The following is a 22837-nucleotide window of genomic DNA, read 5'->3' on the forward strand; positions in this document are numbered from 1 at the left end:
AGACCTCGCTAAACTTTTCCCTTTGTTTACCGATTTAAAAACGTCAAATTTCAACTGAACGAGACCTGAGACCTGCCAAAATCTACGCAACGTGGTTAAAGCGCAAAACCATCGCCGCATAGGATATTGTATATCCAGATATGGCGACATCCACAGTTGATGGGGGAGGGCCCGTTGGCATTAAGAAGGTACTACTTGAAGCTCTCGATGCTATCAAGTCATCAGGGACTTTTGCTTCGCAAGGCAAACTCCCACATGTTGATCCACAGATCAAGGTGCAAGATGTTGGTGCGATTTCTCTGCCATTGCAGGAATCACAGGTGCGCCAAATGATGAAGCAAGCCCATCAGGCACCATATGGCAAGGGCAGTGAGACCCTCGTCGACACCGCAGTACGAAACACCATGGAGCTCAATCCCGATCAGTTTGAATTGGGAAATCCGGACTGGGATAGTTACGTCAAGCAAGCCTGCGCATGTGTCGCTCAGGATTTGGGTGTCGATTCGCCTGTTTCAGCGGAGCTTTACAAGATGTTGATCTACGAGAAGGGTGCAATGTTCAAACCCCATACTGAGTGAGTAGTGGCCTGATGATACACACACGACCTCCCCAGAGCTGACTTTGCCCTCAACAGCACCGAGAAAGCCCCTGGCATGTTTGCGACTCTCGTGATCGGCTTGCCGTCACCCTTTGAAGGAGGCGAGGTAGCTGTCAAGCACCAAGGCAAAAGGTTGATCCTGACGACGCTGCAACACGGGTTCTCGTATGTCAGTTGGTACTCAGATGTTGTCCACGAGGTTCTCCCTGTCAAATCTGGATATCGATGGGTCCTCACGTACAACCTTTGCATCGATCCTTCGCGGCCATGCCCAACAGCTTGTCTTCATACGGACGAGGCGCGTCACCTTCACAGAATCCTCAAGGCGTGGCTTAACCAGAACACCCGGGAGGAGCGAGAATTGAGCCACGCCTACTACAGGCTTGATCACGAGTACACACAAGCCAGCATCTCACTCAATGCTCTTAAGGGCCGAGACCTGGCCTCTGTACATCTTCTCAAGGAGATTTCAAACGACCTCAACTTGGAGATCTTTCTGGCCGTGATAGCAAAGGGACAAATGGGACCATGTAGGTATGACGACCGCTACAGCAGAAACTCCTACAGGCCTTACAACTCTTACTATGACAACATCTACTCCGACAACTACGATGTAGGCCACCATGGCAGATCTGGGGCTATCCATGATCTGGAGGAGATTATTAACACCTCATACGAGACCGACACGCTGGTTGGCCTTGATGGTTGTGAAGTAATGAAAAGTATGGCACTGAAGAAGGACAACGTTCTTCAAAAGGAGTGTTTCGACGTTGATCCAGAGGAAGACTACATGGGCTTTCAGGGAAACTTTGTGCGGTGATTTCTGCTTCGAATTGCAATTTACCGTTTACTGATTGATCTTGACTTGACAGGGCCCAGAAGCAACCCACTGGTATCGCGTGGCGGTAAGTTTTTCACCCATCGGAGAGATTATGACCAACTAACCGTTGATATAGGCCGTGGTCATAGTGCCCAGAGATTCGATTGCACATTTTCTCAAGCTTTCTCCGGAGAGAACTGGGCTTTACACATACAGCGAATGCCAAGGAAACAAGACATCTATCATTGGCTACCTTGCAAAGTCTCTTCTACACACACCTGACGACCAATTTTTGATCAAGACTTTGAGGGACCTCTGTCAGGAAGTCTGGACCGTGAGTGAGAGCAGAGTTGTTCTTCCCCAGGCCATCATTACCAAGGTCGTTCAAGCCGCTATCATCTTGAAGGATCAAGAGTTCGTCAAAGATGCCGCGGATCGCCACGAGGGAAATTTGTCTCTTGATTTCTTCACATGGGCTCAAGAGCAAATTGCCGCTGGTCTCATCACTTTTGATACCATCAAGGACAGGTAAGACTCTATCTCTCCAAGGTGTTGATTAAGCTAATAATGCAGTGTGCTGCGTGCCATCCTGACGTTCCCTGTGCTTTGGAAACGACAGGTTGCGGTCAACAATTTTGTCCCTCCCAATGAATCCATGTCCGACGACGTCCGGTCGTTGGTCCAGAGAGTGCATAACAAAATATTGGAAATGATCCCGCAGCAGGACCTGGGTCGCCAGGATGGACACGCCGTGGTCGACATGATTCCAGGATATCATGACTTCTCCTACCTTTCGAGTCGGTATGTTGTTCAGCGTCACATTTCCTTCATCACGGTGCTTACTTCTTCTAGTGTCGCTCCTTTGGTTGAAACTAGGCTCCCAGATACCTCTTTCATTTTTGCTTTCTTGTCCCGACTAGATCAACGCACGACCGAGGGCGCCTTCCCCACCGAGGATGGTACAGACTTGTATAAACAAGTTGCCAAACTCTTCGTTGATAAAATTGACGTCCGCACTCTTACTAGCGATAGCGATGAACTATCTGCAAAGGCAGCGCGCCTTGCGTACTCGCCCGAGGAGCCTCAACCTGCATCGCTCCCCAAATCCTCCGTGGTGACCCACGAAATTCTGGCAAAGTTCTTCTCAACTCTCATCCGCATTACCTCTGATAGCGATTCAATCGTTGGTGTTCTCTCCCGCAGGATCTGTTCCCATGCTCCTGCTATCGAGGCGTCCGCATTCCATTCGCTCTGGCTCCCATTCCTACACGCTTTGGTCAGAGTCTGCGAAGCAAATTCGATACCGACATCTACGCCAGATTACCAACAGATCTTCGCTGCCATCCTGAAAGCCTACATCAACAACTACGTCGGTGAAAGGCCTTCCCACGACGGTAACTATGTTCGACCCACCGTGGGACATTGTTGCGCCGATTGCATCTCGCTCAACAGATTCCTGAGTGACCCGACCCGGACAGTTGGCAGGTTCTCCGTCAACCAGAAACGCAGACAACATTTGCATCGCAGACTCGACGCTGCTGGGATAGACTGTACGCATGAAACCGAGCGAAGCGGATCGCCGCAAACATTTGTCGTGACCAAGTCTTTCCGTCGTCATGAACGGGATTTTGCAGCATGGAGAAAAAGAAAGGCGGAAGCGGGAGTCAAGCTCCTTGACTTCAACAAGACAGATTTGATTGCTTGGTTCGGAGAGGAATACGAGGGACTTATGGGTATGGTTGGTCGGAGACCCTCTTCTGGTCGACGTCCACCAAGAACGTTGCTGCTACCATCCCAGAGTCCCGCGCCGGTTTTGCCGAACCAACAAACACGGCCGAGGAAGAGAAAGGCGGCAGATAATTGACATGGTTGATTTGACGGGAGACGATTAGGGGTCCATTTTCTGCCAAGTTTTGCTCAAGTATGATGAAGAATACAAAAATCTAATTGTGACAACAAAATGAATAGTAGTTAGTTTACTTAAGATCCATCTAATGACTTCATGACTTTTCTGTACTTTCTCGCGATGGGGCAAGAAGAGCATTAGAGGTAAAGACTCCATTAACGTACGTACCCAGGGCAGCAATAGAGCTCAAAACGATGATCTTCATGAGGAAGGTTGGGCAGAGGTCTTGACTACCATGCAAACAGGACTTGTATCCCGCCATCAAGACAACCAAGTAGGCTTGACCGTTGTTCTACAATATCTCTATTTCACTGCTTGTAGCAAGGGAAAGGAAAAGCAAAGTGCGTAAAGAGTATATTCTAAGTGTTTCAACACCCCAACGTCCAGCTCACAACATGAATAGAAGTGGAACCTTAAAGAAACGAAGTGTCCTCAGAAAGCCTTTGGAAAGAGAGCCAGTCCATGCATGGGCTACAGAAGCATTTACAAAAGCACAGTACATATTGAAATGGAATACCATCCTGGATGTTATATTGCAATTCTACCTAAGGACTTGCTTGGTTTCACCACAAAGGCTACTCATCCTGAACACCACGTAAAGGTGCAAGTCTCGTTCAGGTGTTGCACACAGGACCTGTGCAACTGGGTAGAAGGGGGAAGGGGCAGGGGAACAAAGAAAGAAACAAAGTACCTAGGTAAGTAACAAAGCAACAAAGAAATAGATAGACAATAGAAACAAAGGGGACGTACCTAAGTAATACTTCAGATCTCCTGATGCTCAGTGGAGAACCCAGAAAAGTACAGTCTGTTTCCGCAGAGGTGGAAGTTCTGATAGCCCAGTAGGGTCTCAGAGGATTCCCAAGGCTTCCCTGAGTGGTCCAGTAGGGTCTCAAGGGATCTTAGGTTTCCCCGAGTGGTCATTTAAGGTATCCGACCCACATGCTTCGTGCCATTCACAGCCTTAACTGGGCCGCATCAAAGAGCCATCAGCGCCTCAGGGTTGTCCTTCACTGGTCAACAGAAGACATATATCGGATATGACTCTGGAGCTGAAGTGGACCGTCACCTGCAGAGGGACAGGGGGCGTCGGGAAAGGAGGGGGGGCGGGGGGTGTGGCGTGAGGAAGGATGGAAGAGAAAAAAGAAGAAGAGAGAAATGGGGGCGGGGGGAGGGGGTATTTATATTTTTCCAGTGACTGAAGGCAGGAAGGAACTGGGGTGGGGGACGAGTTCTCGAAAAGGGAAGGCACCTGCCCAGGTGACCACCGCAGGAGTTACGTGTATGATGTTTATGCCTAGTGACAATCATATTGATTATCCTGAACACAGAATTGGCGACTTGATCTATTCATTCAGGCACTTTTGACCAGTCCAAGGCAGGCAAAGGGCAAGGTAATGCAACCCCGGGTAATATAAAGAGATGATAGGACCCTAACATAAAGACTGACCAACGAAGGTATGGTCGAATGTCTCATTCAGAGGCGAAAATATGAAGAAGCCACACAAAACCTGTAGAACTCCACGCAATAAGGACGAAATTGTTATAGCTGAAGACATGAGAAAAGACATATGATATTGAAAAAAAGTAGATCCAGGTTCACGAAACACATCTGATCATATCAAGCATCCCTCGTTCCATATTATTGAAGAAAAATGACCAGCATAAACCCATGAAACTACCCCCATGATTGTCAGACAGTGTATCCCCTGGCTTAGAGACCAAGATCACCGATCAGTCACCACTGCTTGCGCTGACCCAAAGGCGAATAAGGCTTCTTATTCTGAGCCTCTTTAGCTGGGAGTCGGATAGAATGACTGAAGGTAAGGCAATCCTTATCCTCAGCCATGATGTCGAGATCGCTTGGGGTTAACGGCACCTGGAAGCCCTGACCAGCTTCGGGGTAAGCGCGGTAATCTTCAGGGTCATAATCTGATTCATGCTGGGATGCGACGTGTGAAGACTGAGACGCAGACAGAGTGGGGGATTGTTGTCGGGATTGGGAGTATGATGACTCGTCGTCGGTGAGCAGGTCAGAGTTCGAGGAAACGAAAGAGGCCTTGCGAGCACGTCTAGCTGCAGGAGCAGCTTGAGATGTAAATCTGCGCGTCGCCCTTGAAGGGGTCTGCGAAGTTGTTGTGGTATAAGCCTGGGGAGCAGTTGTGCAAGCATGCGTGTGAGCTTTTCCGGCGAAAATCTGGCCCGTAGGGATGCCACCAAGAGCCGCTGGAGGAGCAGGTTCGGGGACAGAATCGGAGACCATTGCAGCAAAGGTTTTATCGGCATCCAGGGCAGCATCAGCAGTCTCGCTGATTCGTTGTTTTGAATCCATGGCGTTAGCGTTCTGAGACATGGGTTCTAGATGTTCCCAATCAAGTAATGCAGAACGAGCGTTGTTCTTCGGTGTAGGTTTGGGCGCTTGATGATTGTGTGGTATCGCAGAAGGTGACGGAGTGAAACCAGTCACGGGTTGCATGTCCGGGGGAAACATAGGAACCGACGGCCACTCGTTTGAGACTTTCACTACAAGCTGGACTAGCGAATCATGCGAAAGAGAGGACAGATACGCTCGTCGTTCTTCTTCCGTATAATAATTTCCACCAATTTGAGATCCAAACACTGGCTTCTTCGGGCGTCCGACCTTTTTCGCTCTCGTTGCATTCTTTCGAAATTTCCTCTGGCCTGTCTGACGTTGTTCAGGTTTACACTTGATGCAAAACCAATTCATCTCCGGGATTTCGATGACCTCATTACCAATATTCGGATTGTGGCATCTCTGATGCCACGGAGCATCACACGAGTCACATAGAACAATCAAATTGTTCGAGGGGCTGTGTCCTCGGTAACAGCCGGTGCAGACTATATTCACCTGACGGTTCAGACGCTTCCGCTTTTTTGCTGCCGCTTTGACAGTTGGCCCCTTTGTTGTCACAGGCTCAGCTTCTCGAGCAGCTGTCTGAGTAATACGACGGCTAGATCGAGTCCGATTTGAAGCTACGGCAGCGCTGGCATTTTGCTGACCCGTTTCCATTGCCCCAGCTGTTGTCCAAACTGCCTCTTCCTGAAGCGGTGCTGGTGATCCCCATGTTGCCCAGGGTATATTGTCAGCTATAAGCTCCGGGTGGTATGGTAATGGTTGGATCGCCTCGGAGACACCCTCATGGTCAAATATGTTGCCCTCATGGACGTTCTGGGGGCACCCGGGGTTGATATCGGGGGCGGGGAGGTCCATAAATGCCGACGAGACCCTCATGGTGATTTCCTTGCGAGTAAGTGTTCCAAAAAAAAAAGGGACTGGGCAAGATTCTCTTCGAAAACTAGTTGAGCTTTGGGGTGAAAGAAGAGAACAGGGTAATAGGTGATAGCGAGGTAAAAAAAAAAGCACTACTCTGTGTCCTTCTAGGGTAGTGCTAGTCTTTCAGCCTGATGCAGATCACGATAGATATTATAATTTTTGCTGGGCGGGCAGTTGAACATAGGTGACTCCTCTCAATTCTTTCAACTGGAAGTAGGGTTGGAGTGAAGTCGTCGAATGAAAGACCTTTGTATAGAATCACGTGATATCCCAATACAACCTTAAACGGCTTTCTTCAGTCGTTTACTGACGTATTTTGCACACATGGAGATTGAAACGTAATTTGAAAATTTTATTTATGTATTATCAAAGCTGTTTCATTTACTTCCAAGGTTGCTATGTGGATCTGGTGCACGTTTGACTTGTCCTCGATTAGACCACTATGTCCAAGGATGCTCGTTAAATGACCCAAAAACCCTAGAAGGACCGAGGAGCCACTTGAATGGCTATGGTTTCAAGTTTCCTTATATACAGACCTCGGGATATGTCATTCATGTTTCTCATAAATAATTCAAGGTTCAGGACACGACTCCCTCATCCTTCAAGCGAGCGATATCTGCCTCCCCATAATCGAGGACACTACCCAAGATCTCATCCGTATGCTGGCCTAAAGTAGGAGGAGGCGTGCGCACACCCGGTGTAGCTTCGGAGTACTTTATAGGCGTGTTGACCAACTTTATGGGGCCACATGCAGGGTGCTCAACTTCCGTCACCATATCTCGTGCCAAAACTGTTGGTAGGATCAGCACCGTTCTTTTGTCACACGTGGAAATGGACAGACTTACCGTGCTTGTGATTCAGGGTCCCTTGGATGTCGTTGACCGCCGCATAAGGCATACCGCTACCCTCGAAGATATCCAACCACTCCTGCGTGGTCTTCTGCATAGTGGTGCTTTCGATCATACCATCTATCTCCGCACGGTGCTGCACTCGGTCACTGTTAGTGACGAAGCGGGCGTCAGTCTTCCACTCAGAGAAGCCCAGTCGATCACACAGAACACCAAACAGCTTATCGTTGCCACCACCGAAGAGAATATCCCCGTCGCTGGTCTTGTAGCTCCGGTAGGGTACAATGGATGCTGGATGGTGTCAGCTTGATAATTATTACACTCGGCACAAGAAACTGTTCGCTGCTTACGGTGTGCTGTTCCCCAACGGCCGGAATCCTTCTGCCCACTGATAAGTGCAGAGCTTGCCAGGTTCGATAGCGTAGCCACCTGGCAATCACTCAAACAGGCATCGATATGCTGACCTCTACCAGTCCGACCCCGAGCAATCAAAGCCGCCATGATGGCATTTGATGTGTATAGTCCGGTGGTCAGATCAGTAACGGCAACACCAACCTTGACTGGCGCACCATCCCGGGCACCGGTGATGTGCATCAATCCCATCTCAGCTTCCACCATGACGTCGTAGCCTGCACGGTTGCTATATGGGCCCGTCTGGCCATACCCGGTGATACTGGCATAGATCAACTTGGGGTTGATTTCCCGCAGCGTTTCATAGTCCATGCCGTATTTTTTAAGTCCCCCGGGGAGATAGTTCTCGACCAGGACATCGCATTCCTTTGCAAGCTTGTGTAGAATCTCGACACCTGACTTGTGTTGGAATGATAGACCGAGAGATTTCTTATTTCGGTTGACCTATATCCATGATTAGTGCCATGATAATTTGTTTCACAAATTTAAGATAAGGCTCGTACAGCGAGGTAGTAGGCGCTCTCGCCTGGGCCCTTTCTGGAAGCATCTTCGTACTTCGCATACGGCGGACCCCAAGCACGAGTATCGTCGCCGCGCACAGGGTGTTCGACCTTGATAACATCCGCTCTATGTTTCGTGTTGTTAGTATTGTAGAAATCATACATTGCAGCTCTTTCATAGCTCTTAAGCTCAACACATACCCTAGATCACCTAGTATTTGAGTACAATAGGGCTAAAACAAAGTCAGCTCAGATTGCAGACACGCAGTAGCGTCTCGAGAGATGTACTTACACCAGCCAACACGCGTGTCATATCAAGCACCCGGATACCAGCCAAAGGTAGGGATCCATCGGCTGCAACTGCACTGGAATAGCTCCGTCCTGGTATCGTGCGCCGGAGGACATTGCTACCCCAGGACAAGCCCGATCGACGGGCAGCAACCTGGAACCTGAGCGCGACCGTCATGATTATATACACGGAGAACGCAACGAAACCCAAAATTCACGCTCAAACAAAAGCCCAAATAGCAAGAATCCCCAGTTAAATGGGATCTGGGGAAACCGGCGAATCTCCGCCAAAACGCCGACGCCGACACCGCTCGGAGGGGCTGATGCCGAGGCCACACGGCATTTTCCTTGTCGATCATCAACCGCAGCTATGTTCACAGGACTTGTCGAGACGATTGGGAGTGAGTAGATCTTTCATTGGAATAAAGTCAATAGCTAATGTGGTTTTACTAGCTGTCACGGCCTTGGAGCCCATCGACACCTCGTCGAGCGGGGGCGGGGGAACGTCGCTCACCATCTCCGACTGTGAGGAGATCCTCACCGACGCACACCTCGGCGATAGCATCGCAGTAAATGGTATTTTGCTCTTTGTCTATAATGCACGGGATATTGTCTAAAAGTGGACTCAAGGAACATGTCTTACAGTCACTGCATTCGATAAGACCTGGTTCAAGGTTGGCTGTGCGCCGGAGACGTTGCGACGCACAAACCTAGGTTCCTTGCAGGCAAATTCCAACGTGAACCTCGAGCGCGCCGTTTCGGCCGATACCCGGATGGGAGGACACTTTGTGCAAGGCCATGTTGATACCGTTGCGGAGATTCTCTCTGTCACGCCCGACGGAAACTCGTTGGTGTTCCGGCTGCAGCCGCGCGACAGAGATATTCTGCGCTATGTTGTGGAAAAGGGCTACGTGACCCTCGACGGTGCTAGCTTGACTGTCACCAAGGTCGTCGATGGACAGGACGGATACTGGGAGGTTATGCTCATTGCCTACACCCAGGGTAAGGTTGTCACTGCGGCAAAAAAGCCCGGTGACCTTGTCAATGTTGAGATTGATATCGTGGGCAAGTATGTCGAGAAGAGCGTGCAGGGATACTTTGCTGGTACCTCTGGTGGGGATTTCGCTATCTTGGAGAAGATGGTGAACAGGATCGTCGATGAACGGCTCAAGAAATAGCGCAGAGTGATGAATATGAATCTTCGTCACTCAAACCCATTGCAATATTCGGGTGGAAACAAGGCAAATTGTATTATTCTCGGCTTTCTACCGTTCTACAATGAGCTAATATGTACATTTGGAAAAGGAATTTCCCATTGATCATGGCGAATGAGACATACAGCTAGAAATTTGATTAGTTCAAAGCATAGAAAGGACAGAGCTCGCAAATGGATATAAGTGAATCAAGTCCAATTTAAGGGAGGACGAATGATAAATTTGAAATACTGCATTATATGAAGACAAAACCTGAAGAACGCCTAGATGCCTATCGGGTATGTGACTGACAGAAATTTTGGTCCATATGACATGGATATAAGACATGAAGACGGTGGTCATTTTTGATACAGTCCACCAGTGCGGCAGACAAGTCGGCACGAGTTGAACTCTCAAGTTTGGACTATCGCAAGAGCCGGCTCGTCCATCAAGAGATCAAGTAGAAGCTTCCGGACAGGTGTGGTGTGGTGATTTCAAACAGCCACTTACTCCTCCATAGATACGTCCAAATCAGCTTCAGAGTCGTCATCTGCCGGTTCACCCTCACCCTCAGCGTCCTTCTCAAAGTCATCGTCGCTGAGCCAATCTTCATCATCCATATCCTCATCCTCATCCTCCTCAGCCACTTCTTTGCCACTGCCCCTAGCCTTGGCCTTCTCCTGCTTCTTCCGCTCAATGTTCTCCCTCTGGAGCTTCTTTCTTTGCTCCTTCTCCTTTCTCCGAACGTCCCAACTCTGGTCCATTTTCCGCATCTCCTTCTCGGATTTCGTAATGAAGTCATGCCACATGACCTTGCCGTCGCAGACTCCATCCTCAACCTTCATCAAGCGAAGCCGCAAGCGAGGACCCAGCTCTACGAGCTTCACAGCCCGCTTCTCAACACCGGTGGTATGGGCTGGCTTATCCTGGCCCTTTTCAGCAGCCTTTTGGCGCTGCATTTCCCGCTTGTTCAGGACTCGGCGGGTTGTGCTCTCTTGAACCTCCACTTCGGCATCGGTATCTAGCTCAGTCTCACTTGCTGATGTGTAGCCGGCAGCAGAGGGGTCAAGCAGGTAATCAGCGGCATCTTCTAGCTTTCCAAGGTTGGGAACGGCAGTCTTCTTTTTGTCTCGGTTCCGGATCTCTTTGGGGTCCAGGCGACGGATTCGTTTCGATACACCGGTCTTCTTCGTGGCAATGGCGTAATGACGGAGAGTCAATATATATGAGTCGCTATCTTTTTCAGCAGGCTCTCGATTGAGGAGCATGACACGGCGGATGGACGATAGAGGCTGGTTTTGGGGGTTGATGGGCGGGAAGAGGGATTGGAAGATCGTAGTTGTGAGAGTCTCGAGCCGCTTCGGCACCTTGGAATCTTCGGTCGCATCTGGTGTGGTAAAGTTGTTCATTACCAAGAGGGGCGGTGTCTTGTGGTCCTGTCCACCACTTTTTGGGCGCTTCATCGATCTCTCAACATCCTTGCACAGCGAATAGTTCTCGACTTTGAAGTGAAGGGTGGGTCCACGGGGAGTAACAGCGAGTCGCATATTTGTGTTGCCAGTTGCGGACTTAGAAAACAACATAAGATGTGTGACACCGAGGGGACCGGTCATAACAGTATAATCTCGCAGTCTGTTGGATTTGCGTTCCTATATTGTTTATTAGAGGGAGCGAGAAGAATACTGAATGTGAATCATACCTTCAATCGCACGGCGGTGTCAGGCTCCATCATGCGACGGACATCCTTAACCAACTGGGTCACACTGCTACCAACTTGAGAAGCACCTACTCGAATGACCATAGACTTCGGGGTCTTGGACATTGAGGCAGCGCTGCCCTTCACAGCGGAAGCATTTTGCGGCTTCTGGTGAGTGCGCTTCTTGACACGTTGCTTGGCCATTTTGATGTGAGAGACGAGAAAAAAAAATAAAATTGGAAGGGGAAAAGCAATGAATACTAAATCGAACAGCTCGAGGTTTTTTTTTCCTCCAAAAATTAACATCAGAAACAGCGTCGGATCAACAATCTTGCGGCCCCACATTAAATTATTTTTTGAGATAGTTGACCATCGACAACCAACAACTTCTTTTTTCCATAAAATACAAATCAAATATGCCGATTACCAAGAAGCGCAAGGTCGCACACGCGGCACCTGCTGCACCTGTTGAAGACAGCGACGCTTCATCAAATGCAAGCTCTTCAAGCCCCCAACCCACCGCTGAGAACCCCGACATTGGAGATAGCGAGCCCCAAGCCACTGCTGATGACCCCAATGTCAAAGATGCCTCCTCCGAGACTGAGCCCAGCGCTGCCACCGCCCCTAAAACATTCAAAGAACTGGGCCTGATTGACTCGCTCTGCGAGGCCTGTGACAAGATGGGATACAAGGCCCCTACACCAATCCAGTCGGAATCAATCCCGCTGGCACTGCAGGGTCGTGATATTATTGGATTAGCTGAAACAGGATCCGGAAAAACCGCCGCCTTCGTTCTACCAATTCTTCAAGGTTTGTGCATACTTGACATATATCTATATACGATGCTAACCAGTCTTTTAGCACTCATGGAGAAACCTCAGTCGTTCTTTGGGCTCGTACTGGCCCCAACCCGTGAACTGGCATACCAGATTTCACTAGCATGCGAGTCCCTTGGTGCAACAATCAACGTCAGATCCACTACGTTGGTCGGCGGCATGGACATGGTTCCTCAGTCGATCGCTTTGGGCAAGAAACCTCACATCATCGTTGCCACGCCTGGCAGACTTCTCGACCATCTGGAGAACACAAAGGGCTTCTCCCTCCGCAGCTTGAAATTCCTCGTCATGGACGAAGCAGACAGACTCCTCGATATGGATTTCGGCCCCATTCTCGATAAAATCCTGAAGGTGCTGCCGCGCGAGCGCAGAACCTTCCTATTCTCCGCCACTCTAAGCTCAAAGGTTGAATCTCTCCAGCGAGCCTCCCTGTCAAATCCGGCCCGCGTCTCGATCTCCTCTAGCAAGTATGCTACCGTGGAAACCCTCCAGCAAACTTATCTCCTTCGTCCTTATAAACACAAGGACATCTACCTTGTCTACCTCCTCCACGAATTCATCGGCCAGTCCGTCATTATCTTCATGCGCACCGTTCATGAGACGCAGCGTATTGCTTTCCTGCTGCGCGGTCTAGGCTTCGGCGCAATCCCTCTCCATGGCCAAATGTCGCAATCTGCACGTCTGGGAGCACTGGGAAAATTCCGATCGAAAAGTCGCGAGATCCTGGTTGCCACCGATGTTGCTGCTCGTGGTTTGGATATCCCCTCTGTGGACTGTGTTTTGAACTTTGACTTGCCAACCGACAGTAAGACCTATATTCACCGAGTAGGCCGTACGGCACGTGCCGGAAAGTCTGGAACCGCCATCTCTTTTGTCACGCAATATGACGTGGAAATCTGGCAGCGTATAGAGGCTGCCATGGGCAAAGAGTTGGCCGAATACCCCGCTCCAAAAGATGAGGCTATGGTCTTTGCTGAGCAAGTGAGCGCTTCGCAGCGTGATGCCATTCAGGCGATGAAGCACTACGACGAGAAGAAGGGGGCTAAGGGCAAAGGAAAGTTCTCGTTCAAGGGCAAGCGAAGTCGCGATGCCATGGACCAGGAAGAGGGCTAGAATTCTATCCTGGCTCATTTGCTTTTCTTGTACATGAATAGTGGTCTATCTTACGAATTTGGGGCGTTTAAGTATGTAATATGAAAGAATCCATAGATTTCATTACTGCGTCAAAATGATATCGAATATTTTCCTGGACCATATTTCCGGGGGTCCATAGAGTTGAAGAGGTATCCGCTGCCTAAGCCACAAAGGCCAGTGTAATAATTGCAATACAGCCTAGAAACAGTGGTCCCTAGGGGCATTTGTCAAGACCGAAGATCCAATTTGGACTAGGGAATCTATTAGGCGCTGCCTGCCTCGCTAACAGCGTTGGCAACGCGCGTGGCCAGGTCGTCCGCCTCGGAGCGACTGGCAGCCTCGGCGTAGACACGGACGGCATCCTCGGTACCGCTGGCACGGGCGAAGCTGCGGCCCTTGTTGTACCGAGACTGAAGAGACTCGATAGTGCCCTGCAGGCCGGGGGGAGATTCGAGCTTACGCTCAGCGTCATACGCCTTGAAAATGGAACGGTCATTGACCTCGACACGCACGAGGCGCGAAGGAAGGTCGGTGTAGGTTCCAAGCCACTCCTTGGGTGACCAGCCCTTGTGGGCGAGGATGGCCTCCACAAGAAGTGCGTCGGACAAGGCATCACCGACAGCCTGGTTAATCAGGTCTGTCAGGGCCTGGAGGCTCTCGAGGGCGTGCTGCTGCGCAGGCGATTGAGGCTCGGTGTTCTTGATGACCTTTAGGGCATTCTCTGAGAAGGTGACGGTACCATGTCCGTTGGCCTCGAAGTAGACACCAACATCGAACCGCAGCGCGGCGTGGTGAAGGTGCTTCACACCGGTGTTGGTGCAGATAATGGGAAGCTTGAGGACCTTCTCAATGTAATCTGTGCTTGCACCGTTGGCATAGGCGGTCTGGACAACACCAATCTTCAGCTTCGAAGCGATTCCAGCATTGCGGGCAAGATCGCCAATGAAAGACGCCGCAAGGGTGGCGATACGATCCCCATCCAGAAGACGGAACACGTTGCTCTCGTCTAGGAAGTAGTAAACAAGACGATCGGCGTCACCGTCTAGCGAAGCGCATCGATCAAGCACGGCAGCTTTGGAAGAAGGAGGAGCGCGTTGCTTGGTCTTAACATAGTCGGCACCGCACTGCATGAAATGTTAGGTTGATCGAAAGTTGTGTGTTGGGCAGGTGGAAGCATACATCGAAGTTCAGGGCGTCAGGGTTGATCACATCATCGTTGACAACCTTAATATCGATTCCGGTGAGGTACTTCATCAGTTCCCTCAATTTAGGTCCACCGACACCGTTGGCGCAGTCCACAGTCAGGGAACCCTGGACCTTGACTCCCCGCATAACCTTCTTGAAGGAGTTTGCAAGCTTCTCATAGTATCCTTGCTCAGTCGGCTCACCGTACTCATATTGTGTTCCAAGGGTGTTCTTGCAGCGAACAACGTAGTGGAGTTGTGGGGTGGTCATGTATTTCAAGTCCACAAACTCGACCTCCGTCGCAGTAAGAGCGGCATTCAGAACGCCTACCAGACGGGAACCAGAAGCACGGGTATCACGAGCAAAGACAACACGAGCGGGGTTGGTCATCTTCACGTCAATTTCCTTGATAAGTTCATCGTAGACATCGGCGACCTTATCCAATGGGGCATTTGCCAGTCTTGTCGCGTATGCCTCCCACTCAGCCTAGTTAGGACAGTGAGTACGTTATTCCAAGTTCGGTCGTTCAACGCAGGCCAATCTTACTTCAAGCATCTCGCCCTAAAGAAAATATAAGGTTAGACTTGTCCTAATGGGGCTGGTACTATAACAGGGATCAATGGCTTAGACTCACCATGGGGTCAACCAACTTAACACCATTGTCCTCCGCGGGGTTGTGGCTAGCAGTAACCATAACACCAATCCATTGTCCGCTAAGCTTCTTCGACCGTAGGCTTGCAAGCAAGCCCACTGCAAAAACAACTGTGTTGAGGAGGTCGCTGCGCAGCCAGATTGGTCAGAATAAGTCGGCGTCAACAAAAGGATGATCGCGGGGTTGTAGAGATGTGGAGGCGGGGCGGATCAGCCATGTTTGAAGAAACTTACGCTTTCATGCGAAACTATAGCGGAGAGAATGGAAATTAGTCAAGTCTCTAGAGTAGAATGTTCATTCAGCAATGCGACATACCCCTGCTGTGCCATACTCAAATACCTTGCCCTCGGGCTTTGTGTACTGCAACGCCGCCTCGGTGATCGCTTTCTTGACAGCCGGAGAGGCCATGGCGCAAATGTGTGATTGGTTGTAAAGCGCCGTAATAAGTTCCAAGCGGATAGGTGCTCTGAAGCTCCAGGTAAAGTGGAAGTCGAAGAGGAGGGGAGTACTTGAAACAAAAAAAAGCGGCTGAGGGGTTTGGGGTGAGACATGGTTTATTGCGACGGCCGTAGCGGTGAGCGAATAGCGGGGAACACAGACCACGGCCCGGCAAAGTACGTGGCAATAACATATTTACCTGTATTGGCGGCCGTGGAAATTAACTGTAAACACTCTGGTGGGGAGCACCCCAATCTTCATTACTGCTACCTCCACATCTAAGCTACAGTCAAGCATGACATATTAACATGTCTATGCTATCCTGGTATATGTATATATACAAAGATCGCCAAATATTGCCAAATTTCGATCCTCTTCACGCTTTCAACCTATGCGCCGCAATATCGTCCTGTGCATCCTTGATCAGGAACCTGTCGGGAGCAACCGACGCATTAGTCATGAAAACTTGTAGTGCGAACGGAGAGGACTTACGAGTACCACCAAACAGCGGGGACCACTGTACCCAGATGCCAGAGGCTGTGCGCGTCAATCAACCCATTCCAAGGAGGGAAATCCAGCAACTCCAAGCTCATGGCCATAATTATCCACGCCACAATCATACCAGGCCAGGCGGCCCAAGACTTCTCAAGTCTTCGATATCGGAAGATACTAAACCCGGTCCACATGAGGTTTTGGATAATGCCAACCACTACGTTCGCGATCATATTGTAGGTGTAGTCCCAAGACCAGAAGGTAAGATAACCCACGTGCAATGTGTATAGCAGAACGCAGATAGCAGTCCAAAACCGACGTAGGGTTGGCCGGTATGGGGTGTTTTCGAGGTCCAGGCGGAAGATTCGAACGACGGCAAGGTAGAGACCGTACAGCACGTTGGCGCCAGCCGCCCAATAGTCCAGCTTCTCGGTCAAGGGGAAATCGCGCATGTGGAATATCATGCTGAAACTCCAGCTAGCAAGTCCAATGTATCCAAACATCATGTAGTATGGGCGGAGCGAGTGCCAGGTGGGGATCGACTCCTGAATACGGGACATGCCGTGCCAGTGGGCGGCGAAGTTGAAGAAGGAGAAGAGGACTGAGAAGGGCTCCTGCATCCCTAGGAGCCTACGGAATGGCCATTTTCCGTGGAATTGTACAATCGGGCTGATCATTGGAGGATCACGCGAAACTCGACGGTCGGTAATGACATGTTGACAGGTGTAGTCGCATTCAGCAGGGCAGGTCCATAGTAGCAAGCGGTGATGCAGAGCTAGAGAAGTCAGCAAAGGGAAACGCGGGGAACTGTTGGGACGATGATTTCAACATACGTAGCACTGAATTGCCGTTCTGACAATTTTCCGTTTTACAGACCTATAGTTGTGAGTTGTTTCTCAAGGGTCTGTTGTCCATGGGGGTCGTACCTGGACACATTCTTTGAAGTCGGGGAGATGGTCCCCTAATGACGCGTTGGACCTGCCAATGAGGGAGGCTAGAAACACAAAAGCGAAAAGAGTGTAGAGATTCACTCTTCCTATGCCCAGATTCATTGTGGGCCAGAAGTTTAGTTCCGAGGTCTTAGGCGTTCAACGCGTAAGCTTGGGAAGAATGACAGGTTGGGCGGAGCTCGCAGCGGCATCGAAGAGCCTCCCTCGGTGGTCTTGGCAAGATCAAGCCAGCTCTTTTTTTACCCCACAGCGCCATTGATCTACTTTGTACGGCTTCAATTGAAATGGAATTGACCTTATTTATCATTCTCGTCATATGGCGTTATTGCATGTGGGTCTTCGTAGTTCACTCAAAAGGAAAGACATGGTCAATGGCGCAATTAACCTACTTTAATTATCGAATATCGTCAACTAGTACTTACTATACTTAGGCATGTGCTGTTTCCCATATAATACCACATACATCGGATGCAGGAACTCATTATTATACCTACAACATTGCAGAACTTCCCAGCTGTACAACAATGCCACGCAGATAGCCCTATATAAATGAGGGCAAGTGCTGTCACGTGTAAATACACGTGATCCCTTAATGCGGCTAGCGCGGGCGGGGATTGGAGTTAAGCTTGGCGGGCGGGCAAATAATCAGGAAAAAAAAAGTTACGGGTCTCAGTTGGACTTTTATCTTTAACATCCTTCCTATTGCTTTCTTTTTTTTACTCTTCTCTACTCTTTCTTTGTGACCCATTACTCCTTTCCGCACAGTCGAGATGGACACCGAATCCGATAGCCCTCAGGGGATCACCAGCAGTGCTGATCGCATGGTTGGCATGGAGCACTCTGAAGTCCGTTACTTCACTAGGTACGTTATTCTTCATCGATTGGGTCTTTTTGGAGTTAATGCTAATAAATGTATAGCTACGACCACCACGGTAAATTATCTTGATCAAGTGATGGCGAATTTTAAGTGTGGTTTTGACTAACGATCTTTTTTTTGGGGCTGCCACAGGTATCCACGAGGAGATGCTTGTAAGTACAAATTCACTGGACAATTGGTTATCTACGATCTCTAACATTGGTTTTCCTACCTCCTAGAAAGATGATGTGCGCACACGTTCCTACCGCGACTCTATCTACCAAAACCGCCACATCTTCAAGGACAAGGTCGTCCTCGATGTCGGCTGTGGAACTGGTATTCTGAGCATGTATGTATCCGATAATAATACCGTGCTCTTAGATCTCCTGTTAACGGTTTATTGAACAGGTTTGCTGCTCGTGCTGGCGCAAAGCACGTCATTGGTGTTGACATGTCCTCCATCATCGAGAAGGCCCGTCAGATTGTCGACGTCAACGGACTGTCCGATAAGATCACTCTTCTCCAGGGCAAGATGGAGGAAGTTAACCTGCCTTTCCCCAAGGTTGATATCATCATCTCTGAGTGGATGGGTTACTTCCTTCTGTACGAGTCCATGCTGGATACCGTTCTCTACGCCCGTGACACCTACCTCAACCCCGGTGGTCTCATCTTCCCCGATAAGGCCACCATGTACGTTGCTGGTATTGAGGATGGCGATTACAAGGATGACAAGATCGGATGTAAGCTACGATTTTACCTTGGGCTCTTTTTCCCGCTGTACTAACCATTTTTCAGTCTGGGACAACGTCTACGGATTTGACTACAGCCCCATGAAGGAGATTGCTCTTAACGAGCCTCTCGTCGATACCGTCGAGATGAAGGCTCTTGTGACCGATCCCTGCGCGATCATCACCTTTGATCTTAACACCGTCACCACAGCCGACCTTGCCTTCAAGGTGCCTTATGCCCTCACCGCCAAGCGCCCCGACTTCATCCACGCCTTGATCGCCTGGTTCGATATCGAGTTCAGTGCCTGCCACAAGCCCATCCACTTCTCCACTGGCCCTCACGCCAAGTACACCCACTGGAAGCAGACCGTGTTCTACCTCCGCGATGTCCTCACTGTCGAGGAGGAGGAGCGTGTTACCGGCTGGATTGAGAACCGCCCTAACGATAAGAACAAGCGTGACTTGGATATCAGCATCTCGTACAAGTTCGAGACCTCCGATGCTACCCGCGCCGCTGAGGGTGGCTGCTTCTACCGCATGTAAGTTCTTCTGGCATTTTGCTTTGGTTCGTTTGTAAGGTCATTTTATTCTAACGCATCACAGGTGTTAATTTTGTTCCACTTTTCTAATCTGATTTCATTGGGATGTACAACTGCACGTTTGCACGATCTAAGTGAAATATTCTCGTCACGCAATGCATCCTGGCATGGGCATGTATGAAATTGCCCGAGGCGAATCGGACATCTGATTTCGCCTTTGTTTATTTCGGCGTTTAGTTTTTGGGAGGCAGGAAAAGGCATTTTGTGGCGCGAACGGAGGGATATCATTCTGAAGCTCCTCGAATTTCCAGGTAGATACCCGAGTCGATGCTTAGTCTAGCAAACTCCAACGCTCTTCTTCTGGACATGTTTTTCCAACGATACAAACGAAATCATTGGCTTGAAATTAAAAAAAGAACCTTCACCGTAAGATCTGCAAGGGGAAATTGTGCCAAGGAGGGTGCCCTCGTCGGCAAAACCACGGGAACAAATCCAAAAAATTATCAGATCCTCGGCTCCTTGGTGGCCCCCGCAATTACCGGAGCTACTTTAGTCTGCCACTGCGCCTGTTTTCTTTATTTCCCTCACTTTTGACCCATTTTTTTTATCTGATCTTGTATTCATACTCCCTTCATACTACCATTCCAATGTCCGCCCCCGGAGCTGGTCACGAATTCCCCGCCCAAGAGGTCTCTTGGCAGAAGCGCGATGTGCTATTGTTCGCCAACAGCATTGGTGTCAAGGCCGACGAGCTGCACTTCCTCTATGTATGCCAGCTATATATATACCTGTGTAAATACCCTAATCTAACTATATCCAGGAACTCCACCCGAACTTCGCGGTCTTCCCAACCTATTCTCTCATCCTCCGTATGTCTAAGCACACCAAGAACTTTCGGACAATTACACTAACTCCAAACCCATTAGCATTCAAACTCACTGATCAGGAGGTGACTGATTTCTATGCCCGCCAGAAGGCAGTCTACATTCCAGGCGTCCCCGACCTGGACCATCGTCATGGCGTCGATGGCCAGCGTAAGATCACTATCCTGAAGCCGCTCCCTACCACTAGTGCAGGCCGCAAGTTTGAGCTGCGCAATAAGGTCATTGGTGTCTATGATAAAGGCAAGCCTGGTACCGTCATCGAGACCGAGCAGTCTATTGTGGATAAGGAGAGCGGTGAGGTGTACAGCAAGGTCGTCACTAGCGGTTTCCTGGTCGGACAGGGTGGCTGGGGTGGTCCGAAGGGTAAGATTGTAGTTTGATTACCCTGGGTGAAGCTTTAACTGACGTGTTCGAGCAGGACCTAGCACCGTCAACTACGCCCCGCCCGAGGGCAGGGCCCCTGACGCTACCCACGTTGTTCAGAGCAACTCGGAGACAGCTCACCTGTACCGGTAAGCACTCAGTGCATATACAAGTCCGGCTTGTATACTTGAAACATCCAGTGTTAACTCCTTGTCTAGTCTCAATGGTGACTACAACCCTCTCCACGCCACACCAGAGCCCGGTCAAAAAATGGGCTTCGGTGGTATTATTATCCACGGCCTTTTCAGCTGGAATTCTGCTGCGCACGGGATTCTGCGCGAATTCGGTGGTAGCAACCCTGCCAATATGAAGGAGTTCCAGGCTCGCTTTGCCTCGCCCGTCCGTCCTGGCGATAAGCTTACCACTGAGATTTGGAGAATGGGTAACATCCAGGATGGCTATGAGGAGATCCGCTTCGTCACCAAGAATGACAAGGGTCGGGTTGTGTTGAGCAATGGCCGTTGCCTGTTGAAGGTGACGGGAGCAAAGAGCAAGCTGTGATGATTTTATACCAAAGCTCAGTTCAATTGCATGTAATTTGCTTTGCAAAATATATACAAATGCTTTTTTTTCCATCACCGTGTGCCAGTTTCGTAGAAAATGAGACTATTTATGCTGAGAACATTCTATAAATATCGTAAAGGAGCAGCTACGGAGATTAGTAGGTCTAGGAAATGCACCCTAGTATTAATTTAAAGAAAGTATTAATCGATCTTCTAGGGCACCTCGATAAATATTCGCGGAATATAATTATAGGATATAATGACGGAAAATCGTTCGCTAATTACGTTAGCGTTAGGGATAACGTCCAATCTACCTTTATAAAGATTATTTAACAGGCAGAACTACGCTGCGTTGCCCATCCGCGTCACCTACTCGCCAAACCTCTCGCACAAATCTTCTTGGCCTCCCACCCGAGATCATCGCCTGGGTGTTTGAGTCGCTCGATAATATCGATGACGCCTTGCACCTCGCACGAAGCTGCAAATATGTCCATTCTATATTTGACCCGACCAGCATGCGCCTAAGGGTGCTCAGGTCAATGATTGTATGTGATATATTCATTGCACACTAGTGAAAGTTGCAGAACAGGAATCACAAGAGGGCGTGAAGTGAAGAAGTAGCCGAAAAGACCGGAAATGTAGGAAGAACTTGCTAAGTAGAAAGCATTATGATAGGTAATAAGGAGTTTAGAATTTTAAAAGTAGGGTACTTACTCCCCGCGCACGGAGCTGAACCTTTTTTTTTTACTTTTCTCGTTCAGGGCAAGATGGTAGCACAGGCCAGGATCCCATACAGCGAGAAGCAACAGACGGAAGGGCGAACATAGTATGCAATAGCCTTAGAAAGCAAGTAAAGAAGGCAGGGAAGAAAAGAGAAAGATCATCAGAGCAGCAATCAGAAGAGAGACTAGAAAATTGGAGCAGCAAATGACAAGAGAGCGTGTGGAGCAAATAAGAGAATTCCTTGGCATGAGAAAGGACGAATCAGCGTTGAGAGCCATCAAGCCTCCAACAGAACCAAAAAAACCGCAAGGAGCCAGCCACATTTACAGGACTAATTTAGTGACGGGGACAGATGCACGGAGAGAAAAACTGAAGCCCATGATATCCCGCTTTAGCTTCTGGCTTATTTATTTATGGGGTATTCTCACCCGGGTGAGATGAGACGAGACGAACCCCTATCTCCTAGTTGCCCCCCCCTGAGGTTACGAGGGCCGCGCCGCGCCGGTTTAAGTGCATAAAGTCCAACTATGTTTTCCCGGTTGTATCATAGATGCCATGCGTTGCGGTCCGCGCCGCGCCCCCTTACATATAATAATAGTCCTGGCCTGAAAGGTGCGGTGGCCAGAGACAGTTATCCCGAGAGCCCGGAGACCGTCGTTTGGTAAGCGGTTGGGCTCAGGGTTTGTTCAATAGGTGCAGTGAGCGTTAGTTGCGGGGTCCTTCGGCTTCTTGGCATCTGCACATTAGTGCATATATCACACGTTCAACAACACGCATAAGACCACCTGGGCAACAAAGTCAAAGCTGACTATTAGACCCACAGGGCTTTTCTATACGATGGCGCCTTAACCTGCAGCCTTCTGGGGGGCTGAAATGTTGACTTATAATAAGTCTCTAGACTAGACTAGAGTACGCTAGTGGTCATCATCATGAGCGATACTA

The 22837-nt window shown here is 49.5% G+C and overlaps 10 protein-coding genes across 10 annotated transcripts; 5 read left to right on the plus strand and 5 right to left on the minus strand.

Moving 5' to 3' along the window:
* Positions 1-140: 140 nt before the first annotated feature.
* On the plus strand, positions 141-3282 carry N7519_001957 (2OG-Fe(II) oxygenase; the record flags this gene model as incomplete). The annotated part of the gene is made up of 5 exons (XM_057288735.1): positions 141-574; positions 614-1409; positions 1471-1503; positions 1555-1946; positions 1992-3282. 5 exons carry the CDS (start codon positions 141-143, stop codon positions 3280-3282), a joined length of 2946 nt encoding a protein of 981 aa, XP_057149937.1.
* A 1777-nt stretch (positions 3283-5059) lies between these two features.
* On the minus strand, positions 5060-6574 carry N7519_001958 (phf1/phf2 family PHD finger domain-containing protein; the record flags this gene model as incomplete). Its single annotated transcript, XM_057288736.1, has 1 exon — positions 5060-6574. One exon carries the CDS (start codon positions 6572-6574, stop codon positions 5060-5062), a length of 1515 nt encoding a protein of 504 aa, XP_057149938.1.
* A 620-nt stretch (positions 6575-7194) lies between these two features.
* Positions 7195-8841, minus strand: N7519_001959 (CaiB/BaiF CoA transferase family protein; the record flags this gene model as incomplete). The annotated part of the gene is made up of 6 exons (XM_057288737.1): positions 7195-7406; positions 7462-7755; positions 7815-8319; positions 8379-8502; positions 8577-8608; positions 8668-8841. The coding sequence occupies 6 exons, from the start codon at positions 8839-8841 to the stop codon at positions 7195-7197; spliced, it is 1341 nt and encodes a 446-aa protein (XP_057149939.1).
* A 192-nt stretch (positions 8842-9033) lies between these two features.
* N7519_001960 (riboflavin synthase) lies at positions 9034-9841 on the plus strand (the record flags this gene model as incomplete). Its single annotated transcript, XM_057288738.1, has 3 exons — positions 9034-9064; positions 9117-9239; positions 9294-9841. 3 exons carry the CDS (start codon positions 9034-9036, stop codon positions 9839-9841), a joined length of 702 nt encoding a protein of 233 aa, XP_057149940.1.
* A 521-nt stretch (positions 9842-10362) lies between these two features.
* N7519_001961 (Brix domain-containing protein) lies at positions 10363-11756 on the minus strand (the record flags this gene model as incomplete). The annotated part of the gene is made up of 2 exons (XM_057288739.1): positions 10363-11505; positions 11556-11756. 2 exons carry the CDS (start codon positions 11754-11756, stop codon positions 10363-10365), a joined length of 1344 nt encoding a protein of 447 aa, XP_057149941.1.
* A 212-nt stretch (positions 11757-11968) lies between these two features.
* On the plus strand, positions 11969-13501 carry rrp3 (RNA-dependent ATPase RRP3; the record flags this gene model as incomplete). The annotated part of the gene is made up of 2 exons (XM_057288740.1): positions 11969-12362; positions 12414-13501. 2 exons carry the CDS (start codon positions 11969-11971, stop codon positions 13499-13501), a joined length of 1482 nt encoding a protein of 493 aa, XP_057149942.1.
* Positions 13502-13785: 284 nt separating this feature from the next.
* On the minus strand, positions 13786-15787 carry agm1 (phosphoacetylglucosamine mutase PCM1; the record flags this gene model as incomplete). Its single annotated transcript, XM_057288741.1, has 6 exons — positions 15675-15787; positions 15593-15606; positions 15342-15486; positions 15254-15268; positions 14702-15193; positions 13786-14646 (listed from the first exon to the last, which is right to left on the minus strand). The coding sequence occupies exons 1-6, from the start codon at positions 15765-15767 to the stop codon at positions 13786-13788; spliced, it is 1620 nt and encodes a 539-aa protein (XP_057149943.1). The 5' UTR covers positions 15768-15787.
* Positions 15788-16173: 386 nt separating this feature from the next.
* Positions 16174-17341, minus strand: N7519_001964 (PGAP3/PER1 family protein; the record flags this gene model as incomplete). Its single annotated transcript, XM_057288742.1, has 4 exons — positions 16174-16228; positions 16290-17064; positions 17123-17165; positions 17216-17341. The coding sequence occupies 4 exons, from the start codon at positions 17339-17341 to the stop codon at positions 16174-16176; spliced, it is 999 nt and encodes a 332-aa protein (XP_057149944.1).
* Positions 17342-17990: 649 nt separating this feature from the next.
* rmtA (protein-arginine omega-N methyltransferase HMT1) lies at positions 17991-19729 on the plus strand. The gene is made up of 7 exons (XM_057288743.1): positions 17991-18101; positions 18158-18171; positions 18249-18268; positions 18335-18444; positions 18504-18835; positions 18891-19362; positions 19427-19729. Exons 1-7 carry the CDS (start codon positions 18010-18012, stop codon positions 19431-19433), a joined length of 1047 nt encoding a protein of 348 aa, XP_057149945.1. The 5' UTR covers positions 17991-18009; the 3' UTR covers positions 19434-19729.
* A 280-nt stretch (positions 19730-20009) lies between these two features.
* N7519_001966 (putative peroxisomal dehydratase) lies at positions 20010-21170 on the plus strand (the record flags this gene model as incomplete). Its single annotated transcript, XM_057288744.1, has 5 exons — positions 20010-20129; positions 20183-20231; positions 20289-20609; positions 20665-20758; positions 20828-21170. 5 exons carry the CDS (start codon positions 20010-20012, stop codon positions 21168-21170), a joined length of 927 nt encoding a protein of 308 aa, XP_057149946.1.
* Between the last annotated feature and the right edge of the window lie 1667 nt (positions 21171-22837).

This window comes from Penicillium mononematosum (genome assembly GCF_028829835.1).
Source record: "Penicillium mononematosum strain IBT 11891 chromosome Unknown utg000002l:1.0-8112719.0:1.0-8118358.0, whole genome shotgun sequence".
Taxonomy (NCBI): domain Eukaryota; kingdom Fungi; phylum Ascomycota; class Eurotiomycetes; order Eurotiales; family Aspergillaceae; genus Penicillium; species Penicillium mononematosum.

What these genes read in the sequence shown, in the direction of transcription:
- rmtA (XM_057288743.1), top strand. Translation starts at nt 18,010, where the DNA reads ATGGACACCGAATCCGATAGCCCTCAGGGGATCACCAGCAGTGCTGAT. An exon ending in GTATCCACGAGGAGATGCTT is followed by an intron (nt 18,269 to 18,334) that starts GTAAGTACAAAT and finishes CCTACCTCCTAG; the next exon opens with AAAGATGATGTGCGCACACG. An exon ending in CAAGGATGACAAGATCGGAT is followed by an intron (nt 18,836 to 18,890) that starts GTAAGCTACGAT and finishes ACCATTTTTCAG; the next exon opens with TCTGGGACAACGTCTACGGA.